At 41.6% G+C, this 16,328-nt stretch overlaps 1 protein-coding gene across 2 annotated transcripts in view; it reads left to right on the top strand.

Annotated features, from left to right (window-relative positions):
* Nucleotides 1-697: 697 nt before the first annotated feature.
* The window catches only part of PATL1 (PAT1 homolog 1, processing body mRNA decay factor), a 43,220-nt gene continuing 27,589 nt past the window's right edge, over nucleotides 698-16,328 (top strand). The window contains exons 1-9 of one of the 2 annotated variants that reach the window (XM_061201799.1): nucleotides 698-951; nucleotides 2,923-3,034; nucleotides 10,965-11,182; nucleotides 11,486-11,566; nucleotides 12,163-12,357; nucleotides 13,294-13,395; nucleotides 13,828-13,917; nucleotides 14,139-14,359; nucleotides 15,750-15,839. In XM_061201799.1, the coding sequence (XP_061057782.1) occupies nucleotides 937-951; nucleotides 2,923-3,034; nucleotides 10,965-11,182; nucleotides 11,486-11,566; nucleotides 12,163-12,357; nucleotides 13,294-13,395; nucleotides 13,828-13,917; nucleotides 14,139-14,359; nucleotides 15,750-15,839 (1,124 nt within the window). In that variant the 5' untranslated portion in view covers nucleotides 698-936. The remainder of the gene's footprint in view (nucleotides 952-2,922; nucleotides 3,035-10,964; nucleotides 11,183-11,485; nucleotides 11,567-12,162; nucleotides 12,358-13,293; nucleotides 13,396-13,827; nucleotides 13,918-14,138; nucleotides 14,360-15,749; nucleotides 15,840-16,328) is intronic. The other variant, XM_061201798.1, reaches the window with a different exon arrangement.

Genomic DNA, 16,328 nt, shown 5'->3' with positions numbered 1-16,328 from the left:
CTAGCGGAGGTATACCTCCCAAACAGACTTCTGGAAGCAGGCTGCCGAGGCTTACACCCAGGACAAACGTTTTTCTGGGCTTGATCCTCTAAGCAGGTGGTGTCACCCAGCGGCGCACTCAGCCTCGATGACCTTGCTGCCCACGGCTGTGCTGCCCTTCTTGGCTCTCCCACTTCACCTGCCTGGAGCGCCTGGGACCTAAAAATACCTCCCTGGTGGAACCTCCCGGAACATGCATTCGGCTTTTTTTTTTTAATCGCCCTCATCACTTTGAGACACATAAATCACAGCCCTGACCCGCTGTCGACTCAGCAGATGACGTGCCGCCGAAAGTGGCGACGAATTCAGCCCATTTCAATGACCTGAACTTTTATTTTTTTCCCTCCACTCGGCGCATATTGTATGTCGTGAGGACTGCCAAGCAAAACCCGCGAAGACCATGTTGGACGCTGGCAAAACAGTCTAGGAATCTCCATTTCTCCCAGTCCAGGCTAATCCTGGGACTCTTCAAAGCCTTACCCTGTGACAATCACAAGGCTTTTCTCCGCCCCGTCGGTGACGGAAAACTCGTGACTCGAAGCTGAGCGCCGGGCGGGCGCAGAGAAGCCAGGGGCGGAGCTACAAGTCCAGATCGCGAGGAAGCCCCCGACGGGCGGCGCGTGCGCAGTGTCTCGCCGTGGGACCTCCTTCCCGCCGCTGAGACTAGGAAGCGGGACGCCAAATCTGTCCCCGCGCAGCCGCCGCCGCCGGGCGCCGAACGGGGCGGACGCCGTCCCCGAGGCGCGCCTGCGCACGTTCCCACGCACGCTCCGGCGTACGGCGGCGGCCAGGGGTCGCGAGCCGGTGGAGGACCCGCGCGCGGAGGAGCGCGGAGAGTCAGCGCTTCTTCCCTCCCTCCCCTATTCCCCTCCCCGCTCCCTCCCCCCCTCCCCAAGAATGTTCCGCTACGAGGTGAGTTGTTGCGACCGGAAGTGACCCCTCCCTCCCTCCCTACCTCCCGCACGCGCCCCTCTTTCTCTCTCACCCCCCGCGCGTCTGTCCAGCGCTCCTGGGGGGAGGGGACGGGTGGCGGGACCCGCGGGACCGAGCGGAGTGCGTCGGGTCTGGGGTCGCGGGTTTAATCCGAGGGCTGTGAGCTGGCTTCGGGGGGCGGGACTGTCCTATCAGTTGCCACCGAGGAGAGCTGACCTCTGTTTTGGGGTGGGGAGGGCCCCTTACGTGCCTTAACCAGACCACTCCCCCACCCCCGGAGGAGCGAGGAGTAGAGAGCGTTGCACCCACCCTCGGTGGCTCTTGAGGAAGCGTCACTCGAGAAAACCCAGAGACGCGTTTCCCGCCCTGGACCCGGAACCATCTCCCCTCCAATTACTTATACACACCCCCTTACAAACCGGCGACCGTCAGGTCCCGGGGGCGTGGACTCGCCCTTTGACTGGGGCCGAAGACCGTTTACTAAAGAGGACTCCGAGTTGGGAAGGGGCGTGTCCAGCAGAAGTTCCTTCTGGGAGAGTGGAGGGGGACGTGGGTTTGGTGACGGTCCGGGTATGTAGCAACAGTCGAGAGCCCTGACAGTGTCACTGGTTCGCTGTATGACCTTTAGCGACTCCTAATCATTGGACAGGGTTTCTGGATTTGTAGAACCAAAGGGTTGGTTTAGATGATCCCTAAGAGTCTTTCCAATGTAAAAAGCAGTGATTTGGTTAAGTAGATCTTTGTGATTTGGGAGTGCTTCTGGAAGTTGCCTGTGATGGGGAGGCAGTTGCATGCTTGCTTTGTGTAAGTTTGGGAGACTTAAGATGGGTAGGATGGCCCTTTGACCTAACCTTTCATTTGGGAACAGCCTGGCTAATAGGTAGCCAGTCAGGGCGTATCAGAAATGTGACTGTGGAGAGAGTGTGGAATTCCGATCCTGAGTCTTTGAAAACTGGGGACACATATACTTGGTATTTGATAGGAATGGTTCAAGATCAAACTGCCTTTATGTAAACATGGAGAGAGATGATGAGATGCAGTAGGCAAAGTTTCCAAAAGAAAAGAAAACTTGGAAAATAAATCAGTTGAAAACTGAAATGGGGGTGGGGGGGTATGTTTAAGATAGTACACACCTAAGTTGTTAAACTGATGATATCTAGCATTGTTTAACAATACCCAATGTTTGCCTAAATCTTTGCCTCATTTGATCCTCACAACAACTTTCTGAGGTAGGTGGTATTGTCCCTGCATTACCACTTGAGAGATTGTGGCTTAGAGGCTAACACAGCCTGAGACAAAATAGATGCTCGGGGGTATTCAATGAATTAATCAGAAAGGATGTGACTTGCCCAAGTTGATATCACTTGTAAGAGTAGAGACACAACTTAAACCTGTCACGTCACAGCTTTTCAAAAGTTCACTTAATTGTGATTGAACACTTAGCTTTCTCCTTTATCACCAGAGTTTGGGCCTGTAGGAAAACAGAAGGGGAAAAGGAAAATGAAGAGAAAGCTTTAAAAGAGAATAATAAAATAGTTGAAAAGGTGACATGAATATGGGGAAGATGAGAATTTCGTTGGAAAATATGGGTAGAACTCAAGCAAAATAATAAAGTGTTCATTTTCAGTTGTCATTATTATTGTAACCAGTGATGGAAAGGAAGTTGGCAGGCCTCATTTCTTGGTTGCATGAGGAAATGCTATTATTAGATTCTTGATAAATAGAGAAATGAAAGTTTGGGGGAAGAGGTTAAATAAGGAATAGGAACGAGAAACTGAAAGAAAAGGTACTGAAGTCTTCCAGTGTCAGGGAAATTGGGGGATAGAAAAAATGCCATCTGCACAAAAAGTCATAATGAAGCTATTGTGTTGATCGGGAAGATAAAAACATTTTTTTAGAACGAGGTTATGAACTTCATGAATAGCTGATCTCTTTTTTCTCCTTTTTTAGTCTTTGGAGGATTGTCCTCTGGATGAAGATGAAGATGCATTTCAGGGCCTGGGAGAGGAAGATGAAGAGATTGATCAATTCAATGATGATACATTTGGGTCAGGTGCAGTTGGTAAGTGATGTCTTTCTTTTATAATGTCATCTTGGTCTCTTGCTGTTTTCAAATGCTCTCTTTTATAAGTACTTTTGTCTAAGTAGGCGTAACCTCATTCACAAAGTTGGCAAACTGTTCTGTTCTTCACTCCAAGCATCTACCCTCCTCCTCTGGGCTTCCTTTTTGCCTCACTTATAAAACCAGGTGTTTTCTAAGCCCTGTCCCTTCCAGCTTTATGATCTATGGCTCTAAGTTGACACTATAAGGAATTCAAATGATTAAAGAAGTGGACATTTTACAAAAGTTTAAAATAATCCTAGAAGAAGGAAATTTTTATTTGTGGAACATGGAACTTAAGGAAAACTAGTGGACTAGGAGAAAACTCAGATTCAGATGTATATGTTTTAAAATTCAGTTGATCAATAATATATTGCATGACCCTGCTATTGCCCTACAGTATATTCAATAAATAAAGTTTATTATTCCAAGAATTTTGGGGATAGAAAGTCTTCATAAGTTAGAAAAGTGTTGTGCACAGATGAAATTTTCTCATCCTTGGGTATAGATAAATATTCCTGGTGTTGGAAGTGGTTAAAAAATTAAAGAGCCAAACTAAACTAGAGGCCACAGTTATAATTACTGAGATGAAAGTTTTAGGGAGCAAGCTTACATAATAAAGTTTGAGAGTTAGAGGTCCTGGAACAAGTATACTAATAAGTTAAAATTAAACTGTACTTTGGAAAGATGAATAGGTAGGAAGTCCCTGGCAGTCCAGTGGTTAGGACTCTTCGCTCTCACTGCCAAGGGCCCGTGTTCATCCCTGGTCGGGGAACTAAGATCCCGCGTACCCCGTGCAGCCAAAAAAAAAAAGAATACGTAAGGCCAGACACTATAAAACTCTTAGAGGAAAACATAGGCAGAACACTCTATGACATACATCACAGCAAGATCCTTTTTGACCCATCTCCTAGAGAAATGGAAATAAAAACAAAAATAAACAAATGGGACCTAATGAAACTTAAAAGTTTTGCACAGCAAAGGAAACCATAAACAAGACAAAAAGACAACCCTCAGAATGGGAGAAAATATTTGCAAATGAAGCAACTGACAAAGGATTAATCTCCAAAATATACAAGCAGCTCACGCAGCTCAATAGCAAAAAAACAAACAACCCAATCCAAAAATGGGCAGAAGAACTAAACAGACATTTCTCCAAAGAAGACATACAGATTGCCAAGAAACACATGAAAGGATGCTCAACATCACTAATCATTAGAGAAATACAAGTCAAAACCACAATGAGGTATCACCTCACACTGGTCAGACTGGCCATCATCAAAAAATCTACAAATAAATGCTGGAGAGGGTGTGAAGAAAATGGAACCCTCTTGCACTGCTGGTGGGAATGTAAATTGATACAGTCACTATGCAGGACAGTATGGAGGTTCCTTAAAAATCTAAAAATAGAACTACCATATGACCCAGTAATCCCACTACTGGGCATATACTCTGAGAAAACCATAATTCAAAAAGAGTCAGTACCACAGTGTTCATTGCAGCTCTATTTACAATAGCCAGGACATGGAAGCAACCTAAGTGTCCATCGACAGATGAATGGATAAAGAAGATGTGGTGCATATATACAATGGAATATTACTCAGCCATAAAAAGAAATGAAATTGAGTTATTTGTAGTGAGGTGGATGGACCTAGAGACTCATACAAAGTGAAGTAAGTCAGAAAGAGAAAAACAAATACCATATGCTAACACATATATATGGAATCTAAAAAAAAAATAATGGTTCTAAAGAACCTAGGGGCAGGACAGGAATAAAAACGCAGACGTAGAGAATGGACTTGACACGGGGAAGGGGAAGTTGGGATGAAGTGAGAGAGTGGCATGGACATATATACACTACCAAATGTAAAACCGATGGCTAGTAGGAAGCAGCCACATAGCACAGGGAGATCAGCTTGGTGCTTTGTGTCCACCTAGAGGGCTGGGATAGGGAGGGTGGGAGAGACATGCAAGAGGGAGGAGATATGGGGATATATGTTTATGTATAGCTGATTCACTTTGTTATACAGCAGAAACTAACATATCATTGTAAAGCAATTATACTCCAATAAAGATGTTAAGAAAAAAACCAAAACATTGTATAGAGGTAACATTTTAACCACAATTCTGTCAGTATTGTGGTTTTTTGTTTTAGTATTGTTTTAAAATCATTTCTGTAATTGCTTTAAAATATTATCTCGTAGTTTTAATTTTGTCCATTCCATTTCAATAAGATTTGACAAACACATTTGAAAAAAAAAAGATGAATAGGTAAGAGTCCACGCAACTCTCTTTGCTTTGACTGTTGGTGTTGAAAAGCAGCAATGACCACATTTATGTTGGAATGTGTGAGTATGTGGGATTTAAAATATTCAAGTTAAGTAATAAGAGGAAATTTATCAGTAGTGGGTAACCCCAAAATGTTCAATATCAAAAACAAATAAGAGGTCTTAAAAATGTTGTATTAGGACTTCCCTGGTGGCGCAGGGGTTAAGAATCCACCTGCCAATGCAGGGGACATGGGATCAATCCCTGGTCGGGGAAGATCCCACATGCCAGTGAGCAGCTAAGCCCGTGCGCCACAACTACTGAGCCTGCGCTCTAGAGCCCGCGCACCGCAACTACTGAAGCTTGCCCGCCTAGAGCCCGTGCTCCGCAACAAGAGAAGCCACCGCAGTGAGAAGCCCGCGCACCGCAACAAAGAGTAACTCCTGCTCGCCTCAACTAGAGGAAGCCCGCGTGCAGCAACAAAGACCCAACACAGCCAAAAATAAAATAAAATAGTTGTACTGGTTACTGGTTTTGCACTGACCTAAACAGCTTAAGTTTATTTAAGCTTAGACTGAGTTGAATGAACCGGCAAAAATGAAAGAGTATACTATTTTCAATCAGGGTTTACAAAATTCCTTGGAGAGCTAAAACTGCTGCTATTGGAAGCAGCAAGAGAAGCATTTAAGGTAGAAGCTAGGCTTATTACAGAAGGGAACCAAAAACCTTTTGGATTACAGCCATAGTTTAGGGGATGAGATTGTCCAAGAGGATGACGTGATCTCAGATGGTGTTCTCTCTCCATGGAGATCACAGGGAAAGGGACATAGAACAGAATGACGAAAGCAGGGAACTGATGTGAATTGCAAATTATATTTGAAACTTTAGTAAAAACCTATAGAATACAATAGAAACTACAAACAGTGTGTGCTTGTTTCTGGAACTCTTTTTCTCTTAAAATATTGTAGTGAATGTTACCATTTTTAAGCAAATTCATCTGTATTAAAATGAAGTATGTTGAGGTTAGCCAGCATAGTAAATGTCCTCAGTTTTTAACCTGGACAGAAGAGGAATAGTTTTGCCTTCTCATTGACTTCCAGAGTGCTAGTCTTTTTTTCTGAGTTTCTATGTTTCTCACAAGATGAGGAGAGTATTGCCTTAAAAGAATTTTAGAGTGTGCAGAACTGCATTTTATGTGGTGGAAAATGAAAAAGCCCCTAGGGTTACACAGCGAAAGAACAGGTGATAAAAAGTAAAGGCAGTGAAGTAGCATATGGTTAGCCCATTTTGTACCTTGAGGCACAAGGATGATTAAGGACTTCTTGGTCAACAAAGTTTATAATGGAGAAAAGATTTCCCAGTGTGAGCCCTTTCCATTGAGAGTATAATATACTTGAATTGTGAAGTTAAAACCTTAGTTCCTCATCTTGATATAAATACTATACGGGTTTATAAAAAGAAAATTGCTTTCTAAGGCGACCTGTGACTTGTTTAATATACTTCTAAAGGTGGATATACAGCTGGTGTAGAGAATTTAAACCAGGAGGTAAAATGTCAGACCTATGACATACATTTTGGTTTGTTGGTTTTTAACTCAAGGAGTATCTTGAGTAATGCCTGTTAGTACAGTAGTTATTTTAAGTCACTGGCTACAGATGCTCTGATGTCACCTTTCCTTAAGAAACTAGTCACTGTCTTCTGCATGGAAAAATGTTTGCATCATCTTTGAGCAATAAATGAGCCACAGTAATCTCAACTCGTTCTCTAAAAATAAAAGCTTACACTTAAAAGGTGCTTATTACATGCTAGGGACCGTTCTAAGTGTTTCACGTATATTGTTAATCCTCATAGCAACCTTGCAAGGTAGGTACTGTTATTATCCTCATGTTAACAAATGAAGAAGGAAAATGCCAGAGATGTTAAGTAACTATAAATACAATCAATGTAAGCTACCAGTTATGTTTTAACAGTCTTTGGGGGCTCTTTGGGACTCTCCTGCCTCCACATGGAAGGGCTCCCCATTCTTTCCACTTCCTTTTTATTGATAGCTGCTAAAATCTTTAGGGACTGAGATTGCTCTAATATTAAATCACCTCTACTTCCTGTTCATTTTGTTTTTATTCAAAAACAAATATCCCTGAGACAGACTTGAGGGGAATTACCACAACAAGCATACATTTATAAAAGCAGCCAGGAATTCAGTAACCCACATCAGGCTATAGGTTAATTAGTTGAAGGAAAACAGTTACCTCTTTCCTTTCATTTCTCTGTTATTTTTTTCCCCTACCCTTTATCATTTTGACCAATGTGGGTTGAGGTCAAGCATTGGCATATCTAAGTATGTTTTTAGGTCATTTGAAAAAGATACAGAGTGAAGTATCCTTTTATACTAAGGACGTGTGATCTCTGACATACTGTTTGAGATGATTTTTCGCAAGAGCAAGAAATACCTAAAATGAACATGATGGTGTTCTGTGGCATAGGTTTCTTTGCTTACATGTTTGAAAAAGTAACAGTTCACAACAGAGCCTTTCTCACAGAATATGGCTACTTAACCAGCATTTTTTAAATTAATTATTAAGGACAAATAGATTATCATCTTTGGTGGGACCTAGTAAGGTTAGTAAATAGGATTATGAGAAGTGAATGAAAGCAATGCAAATTAGAACTCTTTTGCATTAGAATCAATCTTAGCAAATCAGTTTCTTAAATTTGGGAAATAAATGTTTAAAAAAATCCCTTAATTCAGGATTATAGACTCCCTTTTTTTTTTTTCTGGCATTGTTGAGTCAGTAAAATTGCAAAAAGCAGTTAGTCCTTCAAAACATGCTTAGCTTACTCTTCCTTAGCAAAGATGATACAAATATTAATATCACAATTGATTTTTAATTATACTGTTCTTTAAGCATATTTTTAAAATAACTGATAACTTAAATTAGTGCTGTAATTTTCATCTAAAGTAGATTTTTCCCTTTACCACAAGTAGTACATTCACATCTACCACAGTGCTCAAAGACTAGACAGTGGTTCTTATCATACAAATTATAAATTTGGGAGTCCCACTTACCTCTTTCTTTTTGTTTTTTGGCCGCGGCATGCGGGATCTTAGTTCCCTGACCAGAGACCGAACCCGTGCCCCCTGCATTGGGAGCATGGAGTCTTAACCACTGGACCGCCAGGGAAATCCCTTACCTTGCTTTTTTTTTGGATCGCTAGTGTTATATGATACATTGTTATGTAATAAAAGTAGCAATTTTAAATGTTTATAATCTGATCCTGAAAGGGACTTAGGCTACTTAAATTTGTTATACACCTGAAACTAATGTAATGTTGCACGTCAACTATACTTCAATAAATAAATTAAAAATTACAAATAATCCAAATTTCCATCAGTAAGGGATAAGTTAAATTAGTTAATTAGTAGAGTAGAATCTCCTATAGGTATGAAAAAGAATGAGATGATATTATCAGTAGTTATGTGTTCCCACTTGAAAAAATTTAACATTCCTGAAGAATTATGGGGAACTTTCACTTTCTAAGTTACATATTTGTGTAATGTTTAAATTTTTTTAACAAACATGTACTTTAACAAGTTGCATATGAGCCCCTCAGAAAGTCTAAATCTTTTTTTTAAGTGGCTACCATTAATTACACCCTTAGTATATACCAGGCACTTTTTTTTTTCTTCTTGTCATGGTGCTTCCACTTTTTCCTTCTCCTTTCTTTAAATGAGGTATATAGAAAAATTATATGGGGAGGATTGTCATTAAGGACACTTTTCAGAATTCTGTGTTTTTATGTTAGTAATTACCTGTTATCTCTCTGTTTTGAATTTTGCAGGACATACAAAACAAAACTAAAATAAGAATAAAAATATATAACATTTACAAAAGAATACATGGGGTTTTGGTGGGTTAGAAAGTAGTGCGTGTTCAGATGAGGTGAAAGTAGAATTAAAATGAAAAGATTATTTAGGGAAAGCTTCAGTGAGGAGGGAAAGGTATCTGAATTTGAATGCTGAAAGGAGCAAAATAGTAGAGCTTTTATGCTGGAGTCAGAAGGGAATGATGAGTGATGAGGTTGAGGAGCACTGGAATGAGAGAAGCGATGGAAGTAAGGTCTGGTTCTAGAGGAGCTGATAAAAGGTTCTGAAGATTTTCATCTATGCTCTAGCTGGCCTCAAAAATAATGCTGGGGCTTCCCTGGTGGTGCAGTGGTTGAGAATCTGCCTGCCAATGCAGGGGACACGGGTTCGAGCCCTAGTCTGGGAGGATCCCACATGCCACGGTGCAGCTGGGCCCGTGAGCCACAATTACTGAGCCTGCGCATCTGGAGCCTGTGCTCCGCAACAAGAGAGGCCGCGATAGTGAGAGGCCCGCGCACCGCGATGAAGAGTGGCCCCCACTTGCCACAACTAGAGAAAGCCCTCGCACAGAAACGAAGACCCAACACAGCCAAAAAATAAATAAATTTAAAATTAAAAAAAAAAAAAAAAAATGCTGTGTCAGCATAAAAAACAAAAAACAACAAAATAACCTAGTGTCAGTGCCACAGATTATATGGTAGTATGTAGAAATAGACAGTTAAAGCAGGAGAGGACTGACGCGGGTCCAAGTCACCCTCACCTTTCCTGTGGCATACTTGTAGTAGCCCCCTAACAGGCCTCCATGCTTCCAACAGTGCTGCCCCCTTCTCTGCAAATCTGTTTTCAACACAGCAGCCAGAGTGATTCTTTTAAACAGTCAAGCCACATCCAAACCTACAGCGGCCCCCCTTTCAGAGTGGCTCTAAAGGCCCTGCAGGAGCCCTCCCACTTTGACCTCATTTTTCTTCTGCTCTTCACCCCTGTTCATTCCAGTCCAAGCACAGTCCTTGCTGCTTCTCAGAGTCGTCGGTCCCTCATCTTAAGGCCTTTGTACTGACTGTCCCTCTGCCTGAGACACTCTTCTCCTAGATATTCACATGGCTAACTTATTCTTGACATTTTGCTCAAATGTCACCTTCTCAATGAGACATACCTCTGACCATCCTATTTAAAGTTTTCAATTTGCTTCTCTTCCCCCGTATTCCTGTAGCATATCATCTTCTAATACAGTATCTAATTTACTTATTCGTTATGTTCATTATCTATTATCTGTCTCTTCCCTGCTTAAAAAGCCACAGGAGGGCAGGGATCCTTGTCTATTTTGTACACCAATGTACCCCATGCACCTAAAACAATGCCTGTCACATAATAGATGCTCAAAAAATACCAACTGAATGACACGAATGGATTTAAAAGCTTGTAAAGAAGATGACAGTTACCTAAGAGAAAGTTGTACGCTAGCGCGAGTTTTTGCCTGAAATGTCACAGAATCTCAAACCAACAGGTTGTACTATATCACCAACTTAGAAATTGGTTTCAGAATATAGTTTGCACATCGTTGCTAATGTATTAAGCTATTACTCTAAAAGTGTTTTATTCCTGGTAGGATGTTAGTTGTTCTTAGTAGTGAAAAGCCCACTTTAAATGTGCCCCTTAGTTTAAACCTTATTTCATGTCTCTAGATGGATAAGAGAAGAATTTTATGAAACTTTTTTATTCCAATATGAACTCTGTTTCTTTTTTATGATTTCCTTATAGATGATGATTGGCAGGAAGCACATGAGCGCCTGGCTGAGTTGGAAGAGAAGCTGCCTGTGGCAGTTAATGAACAAACAGGCAATGGAGAAAGGGATGAGATGGACTTGTTGGGTGATCATGAGGAGAATCTGGCAGAAAGGCTCAGTAAGATGGTGATTGAAAATGAACTAGAAGATCCAGCTATCATGAGGGCAGTACAGACCAGACCAGTGTTGCAAGTAAGTTACTGTGATCTGAGAGCTATAGCAGACTGATAATTAAAGCAAAGTATTGGGCTTGGCTATTTTATTTCATCTACTATACTGAGAGAATTACATGTGTTATAGAAATTTGGTAGTGTAATTCCTGATGATAGCAATTCTAGACATGAATTTGGGAAATAAGGTATATTCTAGAACACTGTAGTTTCTATTCTCAGGCAGTTGAGGCTCTTTGGGAGCTTTGCTCACCGAAAGCTGGTAAGTTGCCCAGCGAGCCTGCACTCTTCTAGACTTTGTGTGTATGTTTTCCTTTTTTGTTAGCCCCGACCAGGAAGTCTCAATTCCAGCATCTGGGATGGATCTGAAGTTCTGAGGCGAATCCGAGGACCACTGCTTGCTCAGGTATTAAACGTTTTCTCGTTATATAAAAATCCTAATACCCGAAAGCTGGCTCCTGTTGTTATCCTTTCCTTACTGGAACGATGTATGGATGTATATCCTTTGCCAGTCTTACGTTGATTATGTCATCCAGCACCCATAGCTGGACCTGTTGACTGTACCCTCCCCCAGGCTCTATGGTAATGCTCACTTGACTGTGCTTTCTTTGAAATGGTTGAAAGGGAGCCATCGGAACTCAAATTTGACAGCTTATGATTTGAATTACTTAAAGTCATTTTTAGGCAAAACTATAGGGACAAAGAACAGATCAGTGTTGGCCAGTGGTTGGGGGTGGTAGGAGAGGTTGACTACAAAGGAACAATACAAAGGAAGTTTGGGGAGTAATAAAACTTCTGTGTCTTGATTTTGGTGTTAGATCCAGGACTCTCTGCATTTATCAAAATTTAGTGCTATACACTAAAGAGGGTAACATTTTTACTGGATGTGAAATAAAACTAAATAAAAATTTTTAAAATAATTTCTCAAGATATCTGGCATCTGTAAAGGTTATTAAAACATTTCAAGGTAGCTAATTTTTTTAACACTACTTCCTCAATTAGGAAATGCCTACAGTGTCTGTGTTAGAATATGCCTTGCCTCAGAGGCCCCCACAGGGCCCAGAAGATGATCGGGACGTTTCTGAGCGTGCATTACCAAGGCGGTCAACTTCGCCTATCATTGGGAGTCCTCCTGTTAGAGCTGTCCCCATAGGCACCCCACCTAAGCAGATGGCTGTACCCAGCTTCAACCAACAGGTACCTCTCATTAACAGGCACTCAGCCCAGGATATTGGGAATCTGGGCAAAATTATTTGGGAAATTGGTGATGCTGGGAGGAGGGTGGAAGTTTGGGGTAGGCATTAGATTAGAAAGAAAAGTAGCCAATTAGAGGAAAAGTTAGTACAAATAAGAGACACATTCCCCAATGCCCATTGCTGGTGCTACTACTGTTGCTGCTGCCTTTTAATTGGGGGAGAAAAAGGGTAGTTAACCACATTTAGTGTAAATGTCCTTTTTAAAGTGTTTTGCTGGCTGCCCAAAACATTGGCAGAGAGGTAACTGAAAGCTGGGGGGAGTGGGAACACACAGCATTGTCCACATCCCTTTTTACCTTTAAGATATCCCTGCTTTCCCTAGAGCCTGTGCAGTCCTGTTCCATAGACTTTCCTCCACCTGAAACCAGCAGCTGAAAAGGAAGGCCAATTTGGAAGGTATGGGGGGAGGGTGGTATTGGTATGGCCTAGTTAGGCTCAGTATCCTATGAAATGGTGGAGTCACAACGTACACGAAAGAGCTGAGCATGGCGGCCATATCATAGGGGCTTCAGAATAGGACTTAGTTAATCCTCCAGCTTTCTTATCATTCCATCTCCCTCACTGCTACCAAAATATATCCTCTTGGAGAGAATTTGCAAGTCAGAATATCTGCTGGTACCTCCCTCAGATAGCATGGAAGGGTGGGGATAACTGGAGAATTAGCTAAATCTTCCTCACTTAAAAGTGGCACATTGCTTGATATTTGTGAGAGGAAGTGACCAAAGGTTCTGTATGTGGACCAAAGCCATAGCAATTTGCTTAGAAGTAGGGCTTTGCATTGAGTTCTGTGTCTCTGCCGGTACTCGAGGGGAGGAAGAATAGGTAGAGGAAAAACTGACTTCACTGAGTGTAGTTGTATATATGTTTGTCCTGATAGATTCTGTGTCCGAAGCCTGTCCATGTTCGACCCCCAATGCCACCACGCTATCCTGCTCCCTACGGTGAGAGGATGTCTCCAAACCAGCTCTGCAGTGTCCCGGTATGTCACTTTACAATCTAATGGAAATATTTTCTGATCACTGCCTAGTATATAGACATCTCCTAAATCTTACATGTTTTTTATAATCTCCATACTTGAATTTCTGGATCTTATAGTCCCCGGGTCAGAAGACATAGTTCATCATGTTCAGCTCTTTCTTACCTCAACTCTTTTCTTATCTTAAAAATCTAAACTTGACATGATCTGGTTTCTTGCTATTATCGTCCCTCATTCTACTTCTTTCTCTTTCATGTCACATGATCATAGTGCTTTCTCACTTCTAGCATTACTCTTTCATATTCCTTCAGTGGACCGCTCAGCTCTACAATTTGAGAGCTTTTCTATCCGAGTTAATTCTGTATTTCTATTGAGTTCCCCTGTTATTTACCTGTTTTCATGGTATAAATATAATTTTTTTTTTTTTTTTTTTAGAACTCTTCCCTACTGGGTCACCCTTTCCCTCCTAGTGTTCCTCCTGTTCTCAGCCCCCTCCAGAGAGCACAGCTTCTTGGAGGAGCACAGGTAAGCCTAGGGTTAGCTCAGCCCTTAAAGAGCTGTCTCACTTTCCCAAGGTTCACTAGCTGATAGCCCCCTTTTTTGCTGTTAATCAGTCACTGCCGCCTCTTATTTTTTCCTTTACTTTCTCAACCAAAGTTATTGATGGAAGCAGTATTCACTTTTCTGTGGATAAAAGTAAGGGGACTTGCTGATCAACTAAATCTAAGATCTTGTCCCTCTTGTAGCTACAGCCTGGACGGATGTCTCCCAGCCAGTTTGCACGGGTCCCTGGATTTGTTGGTAGTCCACTTGCTGCCATGAATCCCAAGTTGCTGCAAGGGCGAGTTGGGCAGATGCTTCCCCCAGCACCAGGCTTCCGTGCCTTCTTTAGTGCTCCAGCCCCCACTACACCGCCGCCTCCTCAGCAGCACCCTCCTGGCCCAGGGCCTCACCTGCAAAACCTAAGGTACACAAAACAAATGCCTCCGTTTATCCATTGTCATCTAAGTCTCTTGATCATTGACATTTAGTGATATAACACAGAAGTCTGTTGATATTTGCAAGTGATCTATTTTGAGATGTTATTTGATCCTCAATTTGCCAAACACAGAAATGTTTGACAGTCTCCAGGCTTTCTTATGAATCACATTTCCCTCCAGTCACATGCTTCCTGTGTACATTTGCACATTACTAATCACCTTTTTTATTTCTCCTGAAGTTTCTTATGTCTCACTTATTTTACAAACACACACATACTTAACGTATGCACAAAGTGTTTGTCATTTAACAAGAATTATCGTATACTAAGGAATAGAGAGGAAGTTCCCTGGCGGTCCAATGGTTAGGATTCGGTGCTTTCACTGCCATGACCTGGGCTCAATGCCTGGTCGGGGAGCTAAGATCCTGCAAGCTGCACGGCTCAGCCAAAAAAAAAACAAAAAGGGAACAGAGATATAGATGTTGAGTTGTCAGCTAATCTCAGTGCTAGCTAGTTGCTTGCTTCCACTGTGATTTTATAACAAGAGGGGTTTAAGTTCCTGCTTCAGTGAAATTGTGTTTTATTACATATTGTGTTGTATCAGTTAGGATTCTCCAGAGCAGCAGAATCAGTAGGATATAGATAAATAAGTAAAGAAGAGATTTACTGTGAGGAATTGGCTTGCATGACTGTGGGGCCGGCAAGTCCAAAATTCATAGGGCAGGCCAGCAGGCTGGACATTTTGGTAGGAGTTGAGGTTGCAACCTTGAGTCTGAATTTATAGGGCAGGTGGGCAGGCTGGAAATTCAGTCAGGACTTCCGTGTTCTAGTCTTGAGGCAAAATTCCTTCCCTGGGAAACATGTTTTCCTTTCAACTGATTGGGCAAGGCCCAACCACATTATCGAGGGCCATCTCTTTTTTTCTTAAGGTCAACTAATTGTAAATGTTAATCGCATCTACAAAATACCTTCACAGCAACATCTAGATGAGTGATTGTCCAAACAACTGGCTAGCTTAGCCAAGTTGACATATAAAATTAACCATCGCACATATATGTTTCAATGTCATTCCCAAATAGTTGAAACTAAGTACATTAAATCTATTAGAGACTTCTCTTTAACAGTAGCAAAAAGAAAAAGAATTAAACTGCTTTACTGCTGATTCATTCTAATTTTATGATTGTCCTCTTAGGAGTTGAGAATTGGCTTTTGTGGAAGACATAAAAATACAGCGGTGTCTTCCTTCTGCAAGATCTTAGAATAGACTTTAGCATTCCCTTGGGTGAACCTGTATGAAGTTATCCTGTACTGACCACATTGTTAAAAACTTCAAGTCATCAGGATGACAGAATTGCACATCTTTTCCCTTTCTGCTTAGATCACAGGCCCCAATGTTTAGACCAGACACAACCCACCTTCATCCACAGCACCGTCGACTCTTGCATCAGAGACAGCAACAGAATAGAAAGTAAGTACTTATCCTATTCCTTTGTGGTTTCTTAATTTAGCATTCATTTTTGACTGATTTAGTTTACTTTCTAAGTAAATCTGATCAGTATTGCACTTATTTTAACTGGTTAAGTCAGATCATATATGCTGTTATTTTATGTTTTCAATGCACAAATTTTTTTTTTTTAATTTTTGAATTTTACTTATTTTTTATACAGCAGGTTCTTATTAGGTTATCTGTTTTATACATATTAGTGTATACATATCAATCCCAATCTCCCAATTCATCCCGCCACCACCACCCCTCCCCGCCACTTTCCCCCCTTGGTGTCCTTGTCCATATGTTTGTTCTCTACATCTGTGTGTCTATTTCTGCCCTGCAAACCGGTTCATCTGTACCATTTTTCTAGGTTCCACATATATGCATTAATATACGATACTTGTTTTTCTCTTTCTGACTTACTTCACTCTGTATGACAGTCTCTAGATCCATCCACGTCTCTACAAA

The sequence above is a fragment of the Eubalaena glacialis genome, chromosome 10 (genome assembly GCF_028564815.1).
Source record: "Eubalaena glacialis isolate mEubGla1 chromosome 10, mEubGla1.1.hap2.+ XY, whole genome shotgun sequence".
Classification (NCBI taxonomy): domain Eukaryota; kingdom Metazoa; phylum Chordata; class Mammalia; order Artiodactyla; family Balaenidae; genus Eubalaena; species Eubalaena glacialis.
Note: the sequence above shows the minus strand (reverse complement) of the source record. Positions and strands in the feature narration are given on the sequence as shown.